Raw genomic sequence first — 10,970 nt, forward strand, 5'->3', positions numbered from 1 at the left:
ACCAAAAATAACGTCTGTCACTAAATGACTGTGTGATTTCTGATTTAGTGTCAGCGGAGTGTGTGCGACAGTTTCAGAGGCAGGGACGGCCTCCACTGAGAGTGCTGCAAAAAAGCTGCCGTTCATTATCAAGAGATAGAACTGCTAATGATTATTAAGTATAGGTCGACAGTCTGCCTCGCACAGCCTCCCCACCCCATTGACTCGCCTAATTGCTGTCATGGCTCTTCTGAGATGAACAGCTCCTCAGCAGAGGGTGTTACGGTGTGCGAGCGCCACTGTAGTGCGATATTATCTCTTTCGCTTTCTTTTTCTATATAAGTCACATTCATATCTGTGTGGTTTATGTTCGAGTCTGTCGTGCGCAGCTCTCGGGGTCACTGGAAGCGGAGTGATGCCTCCGGCTCTCGTTCCCTCTCTCCCTGACAGAAATATGCCCACGTGCGTCAGGTGCAGCGCGGCTCCGAGCCCTACTACACGTCCCCGGTGTGGTGGTGCGGGGTGGTTCTCATGGGCGTCGGCGAATTGGGGAACTTTGCTGCCTACGGCTTTGCCCCGGCGTCGCTCATCGCCCCACTGGGCTGCGTGTCTGTCATAGGTGAGTGCTACCCCCCCCCCGCCCTCATACATTATCCCTGCATGAAGGCAGGATGAAAGGTTCGTTTCCTGTGGGAACGGCAGGCGGCGGAGTCGTGCTCCTTTTCTTCTGATCCTGTCATAAATAGGCCTTTTCATGCCAGTTGTGTACATGGGGAACTGAACAAGCTGACAGGATTGCAGAATAGGAGCTAGAAGGTTAATGTACTATATGTTTTTCTAAAATTTCCAAACCGTCTCAGGAAATGACAGAAAGATATGGTTACTCCTAAATGTTTGTTTTCATGAGTGTATAATAACCTGAAACTAGGACAGAATTCATGAAAAACACAAAAGTGTGGAGTTTGGACGGTTACATGTTTTTGTTCTTCTCGAGCTGCGGCACATATTTATTTTGAAATAAAATAATGGATGTTACTGTTCCAAGTGTTAGCTTTAGTGCAAGTTGGTTCATGTCGATATTGAAAGAACCTCATATAAGATCTAAGCAAACACATATACAGTATGTGCCCGGGGGGGGGGGGATTGAGAGGGTCACTATGCATCGTCACCAACCCAAGTGATGCAACTGATTTAACAACTGAGATCACAGCAGGGTTCGGCCTCGGTGCTCGTAGTATTTTTTTGGGGGGGGGGGCCCAGAAGATTCATGTGCGCGTGTTTCTGCTCGTCAAATTTCATCGTTGACTCAGGAAGTCCAAACACTCGTGACATTGTCAATGTGTACAACAGCTGAGACGGATTCATCAGCCAGTCAAAACGAAGCCTGACCCGGTTGCCCCGTCTGGCAGCTGCTCAGTGCAAACACTCCTCAACGCAGGTTAAATATTGAAGAGGTTCTCGTCTCACCTCCCGCCGCCCATCGCTCACTTACGCTAGAGGTGGCGGCGGTGGTGAGTCATGGATATTAATGACAGCTGTTACCCGGACGCCTTCAAACGATTTTCCCGTAGTCACGTCTCGTAAGTGGTCCGAATGAAGCAAATCACAAAATCTTGCGCATTGTACTTTTGCATGTTGTAGCAATTACTTTGACCTAAATGCATTTTTTTCTCTCATAATAACGGGACTTCGACACATGGTTCTGTGGAGAGCAGTGAACTCTCCGCCGCTGCGTTATAGTGTGTTTAAAGCCGCCGTCATAATGGCTCTCGTGAAAGCCACACGCGGGTATTCACAAGTACGGTGCTCATTTCCATTTTACTGTCGTTATTATCCTCGTAAAAAAACCAAAAACACAAGGGACTGCGAGAGCAATGCGTGAATAACATTCAGCTCAAATGTGTGTCGGAGGAGAGTCTTGAGGAGTTAATGAGGCCAGAGACGAAGAGGTGCAAGGAAGGTAATGCAGAGGAAAGACGACTGCAGCCACGACGCGCTCTGTCCTCCTGCACAAATACACAAAATCAGAAAACACGTTTGTACACAAATGCATTACTGTAGTGGTGTGTAAAGACCGAGGGTCTAAGAGCTGCGTGCAGGCGGGTGGGCAGGCGGCAGGAGGCCTGGGATGCATAAACAAGAGTCGGGTTGGAGGGGAAGAGGAGAGAGGAGGTTGGATGCTGCGAGCACAAGAGGGTGAGGTGAGAGGAAGGAGGCAAGAGGAGGAGGAGGAGGAGGAGACGGGCATAAGGGAATATGAGTGAAATAAGACAACAGGGAGCGATGCAGAGGAGGGGAGGGGGCAGGATGCTGCCGTCCGTCCCCCGCATGTCACACTGGCACTCCGACGCTCCGCGGGGAGCAATTACCTCTGTGCCCCGTCCACGGGGCCCATCGGTCTCCATCAGGAGTGACAGCATCATCCCAGATGCTGTGGTATGTTGCAGAGCATCAGTCTCTTCCCATTAGAAACCATGTCATCGCGTGCAAAAGAGGAAGGGGGGGGGCGCACAGAAAGAAGATTCATACACTCCACTAGCACAACACATGTCAGACCTGTGGCACTGTGCCGCTGGATATATGTCAAATAAGACATATTGTACTGACACTGGGATGGTGTCTGTTTTTTTTTTACCATTTCCAATAGATGTTTGGTTTTAATTGCAAAAGTTATGTTGGAAATTCATGGATAAAAAGAAGTTCTATCATGGTGGTTGATTTGAGTTTGGTAACACTCCTGCACAGCATCTATACAACAATATTCATTCATTGTTTTCGAACGCCGTCTTAAGTCACTACATTTTGTCATTCGTGACACTGAACATAGAATATGTTCACGGTGGTAATGGTTCATACTTTTCTTTCTTTTTTCGGGGGATGACAGCCTGCTATTCTCTGTCTGTTCACGGGGCGGAGTGTGTGACTCGGGCAGCGTTCCCATTACCATCGCACATCTGAGAAGGAGCAGGTAGCGGGGCAGCACTGATGTGATGCACACGCACGCACACGCACACACACACACACACACACACACACACACACCTCCATAAACACTCGGGGCCACTGACAGAACGGTGTACCCCAGAGGTTTCTGTCGGCACGTCTCTCATTTTTATGTCAAGCCGGGTGAATATCACTTTGTGTGGAGTTGCTATGGTTACTTGTTGAATCCAGCCGGTCCCAGAGGCGAAGATGTAGTTCTAAATGTGTGTGTGTGCGTGTGCGTGTGCTTGTGCGTGAACATGCTCTCGCAGAATAGAAATATTCGACTTCCACTTGTATCCATCGCAGTACCAACGAGAGTCCCCGCGGCATCGTGTGTCCTCTGGACGACACTCCCCTCAGCATCATGTCGTATACACTCACAAGCCTCGAGCATAATTGTTTACAGTCGAGCTTTTCACGGCTCGACTTTATGAGCCTGTGCAGTCGGCGTTTAAACATCCCGAGAATCTGCCGTCACGTTCAGATCAGTTTCCATGTCAGTCCGTCCTCTGCTTGTTTGTCTTGTGGTTTGCAGTTAGTCCGCTCGTGTGTCCATCCATCTGTGTTGGCCTGCTCATCCGCATGTCTGTGTGACGCCATCCATCCATCCATCATCCATCATCCATCCATCATCCATCCGTCCATCCATCCATCATCCATCTGTCCATCCTTCCTTCATCCATCCATCCATCCGTCCATCCATCCATCCGTCCATCCGTCCATCCGTCCATCCATCCATCGCCAAAATGTCTGTCTGATCGTTCACCTCCCTCGGCTCGGCAGCGTGTCCCGGGGAAACATTAAGAAGACTAATCTGGAGCTCAGCTCGCGTGAGGCTGATTGCTTCGCAGCGCCGCAGTTGTTTTGACAGTGATATTGACGAATGCGTTCATGAAAAATGCAGGCGTGGAAAAATAGCATTTTGTCGTAATTTGAATGCCGGCATTATGAAGTCCCTAATGAGGTTCATCCGTCTAAACTGGCTGACAGGTTTTACTGGGCTGATCGGTGTTAGCATGTCGAGCGATGCGTGTGTATTCGATGTACGCATATCAATTTATGTGGATACATATACATGTATAGTATCATTGTGAGTACATACAATTAATATTGCATTCTTCTGCCTGGTACTGTAAATCTGATTACTCCTCATCCAATTAGAGTGTACATGTAAGCAGTAGTGACAGTAGTACATGTAGTCTGTCTGCAACACCGTTATTTTGATCAGTGGTCAGTCAAGTGTCAGACATGATTTCACTGAACTTTGCATTAAAACAACCAGTCAGTCCGGAATATGAGGCTAGAAAAACAAACAACAACAGTTGAACATGAATCTTTAGTCATCAGGAAATAAGCATTGATTGCTTTGATTCTGCAATTCAAATGATGTTGTGTTGAGACTGTCTTTTAATACACGGGATGGAGATATAATTGCGTTAGAGTTCACATTATATTCTGCATGCTTTGATTGGCAGTGACATTAACAGGAATATGTTTTTTTTCCTCCCAGCCAGTGCTATCATATCGGTGGTTTTCCTCAAGGAGACGGTTCGGGCCTCCGACATCGTTGGTAAGCAAACACTCGGTCCTGAGACGTTGGCGTGTCTTCAGTTCAGACGTCGCTGCTCCGACTCGTGAAGTTACATCTTCAGTTTAGGTGTGAATCCAACCGACCTCCCGGATGATCTCAGGTGTGAAAACAAAACTCATGTGACGGAGGAAACGTATTTCAATTTGGTTGAGAAAAGTCCTAATTTCACTGGGCTGTACATCTCATTATCTTGTTTCATGAAAAGCTATTGTTTGCCATAAGAAATATGAAGACTCTGCTGCTAAATGGCACGACTGTGATGGTCGCTGCACTAACGATGATAATTACAACTGCTAGACTGGAAATTCATATCGGCACCTCGCAGGTCTGCGTGTTGTTTGTTTCCGGGAGAAATCATCAGCAATTTTTTGTCCCCCCCCAGTTTTGATATTGTCATGTAATTGCTGAGTTCGAAGCCGCAAAAATTTAATTGGATGTTTTATTCATGAAGGGACAAATCACTGAGAGCGAGCTCCGTTTTTCCAGCATTACGCCGGTTTGCAAAGGGTTATACAAACCAACAACAGAATCAAAGATTAGAATTGAAATGACAGAAAAAAGACGGAAAAAACAAATGCAACAGCTTGTAGGCAATTCTCAATGAAAAAGGTTAAATTTGTCAAGTTTAGGAGTATTCTGAAAATTATACATTATATGAAACTACAAGCATTTTTTTCAAGGTTCATTTATCGTGTGGCACAATGTACTTTATGTTTAAGCGTATGTCATTTGATTAGTGAGAAAATAGGCAGATTTGTTTTTTAGATTAAATAAATTCAATAAAACTTTGATTAAAAACACTGGCGTGCAAAGTTTTGAGAAATGCAAAAACCTTGAATTCATTTGAGATCAGTTTTAGGACCGGTGACAGTCAAAACCATGCATACAGTGGCTGTATGATGATTTAAAATAATAATAATAGTATCAATCCAAAGATACAACTTAACTAGTCATATGTGCAGGTCTGAATAATATGACGGCTAACAGTTCAAATTCTGGACATTTGGATTCTGTGTAAGAATTTGCAAAGCAAGAAATAACAGATAATTAAATCTATAAATTTGCTATTAAAATCATGTGCAACTTCTCCATTCATATATGAGGTGATTTTTTCAGTGTCAGTAGTTGCAATGTGAAGTGAGCCAGAGGGAAACCAATACAAAAACCATCTCCCTGTGATCTCATCCCTCTCTGCTCTCTCCTTCCTCCACAGGCGGCACCCTGGCAATAACAGGAACGTACGTCCTGGTGTCCTTTGCCCCCCACAACTCCACACACATCACAGCCCATCTGGTCCAGTACTACGCCGTCAGCTGGCACTTCCTGCTTTACCTTGTATGTACCCCGCCCGACGAATACGGTGTGGCACTGGCACGTTCTATTTGTTTTTTCTTGCAGCCACTGCTAAATATCCAACTATGTTCCTGCATAGAATTGTAGAATTGCTTTTAGCAGCACAACACCGACAGTTTAACCTGCCCCAACCTTCGACTGCCCCGCGGAGAGGAGCACGAGCGGAGCTGCTCTTACTGTAATGCTTAATCAAAGTATAAAAAGTGTATGAATCCTCAGGAGGATGATTTAAGTACAGTTGAATAATAACCTGAACTGATGTAGTGAATCCTTGCAGAGGAAAGATCTCTGAGCTCTGTTTGTCTATTATGCATTCAGTGCTCCCACCTCACGGCCTGCAAGTGCATTAACACTCACCCGTGTGCTCTCTCCTACTCCGTATTTGCCTCCGGCAGGGATGGAATAAACACTGCCGTTACCATAGTGATGGATCTGGAACAAAGTACTTGGGCTGAAGCAAATTACTAAAACACACACGTCACAAAAAACAGTAAAATTGAGCTCCAAATGTCCAAAAAAAACCAAACCACACAGTGTCAGCAGTCGAAGGGTCGTGTCCTACTGCTTTCCTCCCGTGGTGGTCGCAGCAGATGGAGACACGGAGCTCGGTGTTCTCCACCTTTCAGGTTCAGCCTCTCTGCTAGAAATGCAGTGACGAAAGAAAAAAAAAGAGTGAGTAGTAAAGAGAAGCCCTGAGTTTTGTTTCCAGAGAGTGTGACACTTGGGATGTGGTTTGTTTTTTTCGTGAGACTACTGTTAGAGGTCTTGAACGCCACGGAGGATCTGTAGCCTATAACACGTCTACACGTACTTTTATAAACATCATGTGTACAAAAACAGCTATAAAAATACCTATGATGGTTTTGTTGAGAATCTCAGACAAGTGGTGATTATTTTGTCGACCACAAACTAATCACCAGAATTCTGTCACATCCAGAACATCGTGAATATTCCTTTTACTGTTTTTGGTGCAACCGATTATCTGCACACAATCCATCACACCAGGCAGAGATGAGCCTAAACCAGCCAGCAGTGTAAACAGTTTGTCCTGGGTAAGTCGCCAATCATCATTCAGGGCACAGCATTTCTCTCCACCATATTTCACATCCCACCCCTCCTGAACCGAGTCCTATTGGCAGAACTGATGAAAACACTCTCCGATACAACAGCACAACAACAAAAGAAGCGGAGGAAACACAGATGGGCGGAGAGAGAGAGAGGGACGGGCAGATGTGCTCAAATGGAGGTGGTGGAAATGATGGTGTGGAAAATGGAATGCTGTTTTTACACTTCTGTTCAATACATTGTGAATCCTCCTCACCCGCCCGCGGGAGGAACGACCTCCGTCAACCACGGGATTAACTCTCCAGGCCGTGATTAATCGGAGGAAAAATGAAATATCCATCACTGTCTTCTTGTTATTCTCCGAGGTCGTACTATTATCAAATGATTTTTTTTTTTTTGTCTGGGAGGGCTCAGATTATTAAGCACTTTGGTAATCAGTGTGCAAAGTGTGGTCTTTTCAAAAACCCATTTCTCAAAAGACTAATTCAATCTCGGAACCATAATTATTGTAGAAAGAAAGTCGACAGACACTTAGAGGTCAGCTTTATTTTTTTCATAATCCTACTTTTTAAGGACATATGTTTCATTTAATTTCTCTGCCACGGTCACTTGTTTGAATTCATAAACGCTGCTTGCTGCCTGCACACAACACGTTGTTGTACAGATACATTTGACCTTAAAAAAGTACGCGAGTGATTCAGATTATCATTTACTGACGAAGTGGGATCCTGCATGAACGACGTGCGTTTCCCTTCTCTCCCTCTCTCGACAGTTTGTAGAGGTCATCGTCTTCTGCATCCTGCTCTACGTGTACAAGAGGAGGAATGTGAAGCACATCGTCGTCGTGGTGTCGCTGGTGGCCCTGCTCGGTACGAACCACTGAGAAGCTGCTTACGTGTCAGGGCAGAGAGGCGATTATGGATTGAAACCTTTTAAGACGGGGTCAGAGGTTGTTTAGTTGCCTGGCTACCAAAAAAGTGGAACCTCGTCTGTTATCATTTTTTTTCGTTGTTGTTGTAAAGAGCTGGGTAGAGCACGATGGAAGAAAAAAATGCATTCACTGCAAACTCAAGGAGGGGCGATAAACCACCTCCACAAATCAGAAGTTCTGTATTGTGCAACTGAACGCTGACGTGATCCGCGTCTGTGTCTCTGCAGCCTCGCTGACCGTCATCTCGGTCAAAGCCGTGTCGGGGATGATCGCCGAGTCGATAAAAGGCCAACTGCAGCTCATCTACCCCATCTTCTACGTGATGCTCGTCGTCATGGTTGCCTCCTGCGCCTTCCAGATCAAGTTAGTCAAGGTTTTCTTCATAAGTATCCTCTTTTTCTATTCATTGCTGAAGTCCCCTCATGCTCGCCGCAGGGAAAGTGCAATTTCAAGAAAGCAATATATCGGGCAACATTGTTCTTGCAGACCGCCGACAGTATTCTTGATGGATGAATAGTCTGCATACGTCGTTCCTCTGTAACCGAGGTCCTTGTATTCACCGCATCTCTCAAAGCCTCGTCTCTCCCGTCCACAGATTTCTCAATCAGGCGATGAAAATGTTCGACGCCACCGAGGTGGTTCCCATCAACTTTGTGTTTTTCACCGCAAGTGCCATTGTTGCAGGTTTGTCATCCAATCAAACTGTCGCACTGATTGCATTGTTCTGTTTTCAAGGATGAAACAAGTGATGCTTTGCATTTTTTCTTTTGTTGTCAACAAATCCCACTGAAAATTGCCCGACCGCCACTGACGCAACGTCATTTCAAGTAATTTCCAGCCCTTCTTCAGTTGAGTTGGATCAGAGAAGATGTTTCACATATCAAGTGTGAACATTAGCTTTTGGAGTCAGTCGCTCAGAACAAAACACAAGATGCTGCCTCTTCTTTCCACCCTTTTGCTCCGATATCCCATTATCCCGATGGAGACATCCGTCACAGAGGGAGCTGAATCCACACCGTGTACGGAGTTTTGAGTCGCTCACTGTTTCTGCAAATCTGCTCCAATATTACCTTTATCACTATTGTTCTCTCTGTCTCTGCCTACACATACTGTATAACACACAACTGACTGCATGAACAGCAAACTGCTGATGTATTATATCTATGAGAAGACGTTATAAGAACACGGGGGTGGATTAGTTGTTTTATTTTTGAAGAGAAAAATAATTATTTTGGTAGAGTAAGCACAAGACACAAGGACAGAGAACTGAGCGCAGACAAAGTGAAGATACAAAGACTTGATCGGCCGTAGTATATTTTTTGTTGTTGGATACAATAAGGTACAGTAATCCTGAACATTCTCTGTGTCGCTCTCCCTCTCCAAGATCTACACTCGTCAGTTGATAATAAAACCCCTTTGTGCTCATCCCACTGTTAAATGTGATTTTCAGGACTACGACTCGTGAGCATAGGAATAATCTTCATATTCCTTTTCTCTGTGAAATGCAATTTCTAATTTGCCTGTTTCAATTTTGCAGGTATAGTTTTTTACCAGGAATTTGAAGGCTTGGCTCTACTCAACATTTTCATGTTTCTGTTTGGGTACGTATTCGAGAACAGCCTGAGAAACGTTATCTTATTTAAAAGTGATATTTGCTGTCAACCCTCTCTGGTTCTTTTTTTTTTTCCAGTTGCCTTCTGTCTTTCCTCGGAGTTTTCCTGATCGCCCGAAACAGGCCAAAGATAAAGGAACAAGATCGCAATTTCATCGCGATGGACGTGATCCCTGGTAACTAATTTGATCCATTTTCTTTCACAGCAAAGTATGTCGATGTGCCGACCTCTTTTATATGGATTTGGTGCATTGATTCGCCGGCCAGCAGTGACAATGTGACCGACCCTGGATTCATCTGGCTTGTCTAATGCTCTGGCAGCAGAGTCCATCTAATGAGCTGCGCGCTGTCCTGTGTTCACAGGGAGAAGACACACAGACAAAGTGCAGCCCGAGGCCACGGCCACAACATACGGATCGCTGGCGGCCAAACTCATGTGCCACAGAGCCGGCCAAACGGACGATTCATAGGACCAGCAGCTCCCATCAGCTGGGACTGTAATTTAGGTAGAATTGTGTATGTGTGTGTGTGTGTGTGTGTGTGTGTGTTTGTGCCTCTTCCTGGGCACTTAAAATAATGCATGTATTTATAGAAACAAATGGTGGGCTGCAATTTGAACCAGTGGCAGCTGAGCTCCAATATCTGTGGCCATATTGGTATTAAAAAAATTTATGCCAAAATTGGCAAGTACCTCGCACAAAGGAGCTTAATTTATCCTCCTGTCCTCCGGTTCTCTTGTTGTTAACAGTATTTCCAGCTGGGTTTTCTGTGACACGTGAGAATAAAAGACTCTTAATTAAAAAAAAACACTTCAGGATCAAAGAGAAACATCAGATGCTGCAGCTTTAATTTGAAACACAGGTCTGAGAGGCCACTGTGGCAAATGCTAAAACAATATGAATAATGAGTGAACTGGCAATTGTGTGATCAGTCGTCAATAAACAGCAAAACAGCTCAATCAAATCTGTTGATAATCTGAAGATTTGTCAAATTGTAAAAAAAAAAGGTGCACTACTGCCCTCTAATGGTGGAGGAAGCTCAAAGACGACTGGACGACTGTTGAGTTTCTCATGCCAAGTCTGAGGTGAGGTGAATTCACTTAAAGACAAAGTATTTGAAATATTATTTCAATAAACCTTCCGTCATCTCTCATCAGTTAAAGCTGTTCTCATTAATGTCGTGTGAGTGAAGAACATGAGCAAACTCGGCTTGACCACCCGCTCCTACCTCGAATCAACCTCAGACTACACTCCTCAACTCAGCTGCTACAAAACTTTAGTGTTGCCAGGCAACAGCACTCATCTGCCACCTACACATTATGGGGTGTGTGTGGGAAAACCACCGTGTTACTATAAATATATTTAAAAAATGTTTAAGTATCAGTTGTTTAATGCGCTTTGTGTTTAAGGGCTTGGGGGTTAAATTACTGAGGTAGAGGTGACGAAGTAATTACA

General features: G+C 44.9%; 1 protein-coding gene across 8 annotated transcripts in view; it reads left to right on the forward strand.

The window, feature by feature from the left end:
- The window catches only part of LOC118302540 (NIPA-like protein 2), a 36,358-nt gene extending 25,884 nt beyond the window's left edge, over nt 1-10,474 (forward strand). For 3 of the 8 annotated variants that reach the window (XM_047331851.1, XM_047331856.1, XM_047331850.1), the window contains 9 exons: nt 430-598; nt 2,864-2,947; nt 4,475-4,534; nt 5,769-5,890; nt 8,132-8,267; nt 8,500-8,588; nt 9,442-9,505; nt 9,595-9,692; nt 9,880-10,474. In XM_047331851.1, coding sequence (XP_047187807.1) covers nt 430-598; nt 2,864-2,947; nt 4,475-4,534; nt 5,769-5,890; nt 8,132-8,267; nt 8,500-8,588; nt 9,442-9,505; nt 9,595-9,692; nt 9,880-9,986 — 929 coding nt within the window. In that variant the 3' untranslated portion in view covers nt 9,987-10,474. Of the gene's footprint in view, nt 1-429; nt 599-2,863; nt 2,948-4,474; nt 4,535-5,768; nt 5,891-7,745; nt 7,843-8,131; nt 8,268-8,499; nt 8,589-9,441; nt 9,506-9,594; nt 9,693-9,879 lie in introns of all 8 variants that reach the window. The other 5 variants (XM_047331869.1, XM_047331849.1, XM_047331866.1 and 2 more) reach the window with 3 other exon arrangements.
- Nucleotides 10,475-10,970: the final 496 nt, after the last annotated feature.

This window comes from Scophthalmus maximus, chromosome 1 (assembly GCF_022379125.1).
Source record: "Scophthalmus maximus strain ysfricsl-2021 chromosome 1, ASM2237912v1, whole genome shotgun sequence".
Classification (NCBI taxonomy): Eukaryota; Metazoa; Chordata; class Actinopteri; order Pleuronectiformes; family Scophthalmidae; genus Scophthalmus; species Scophthalmus maximus.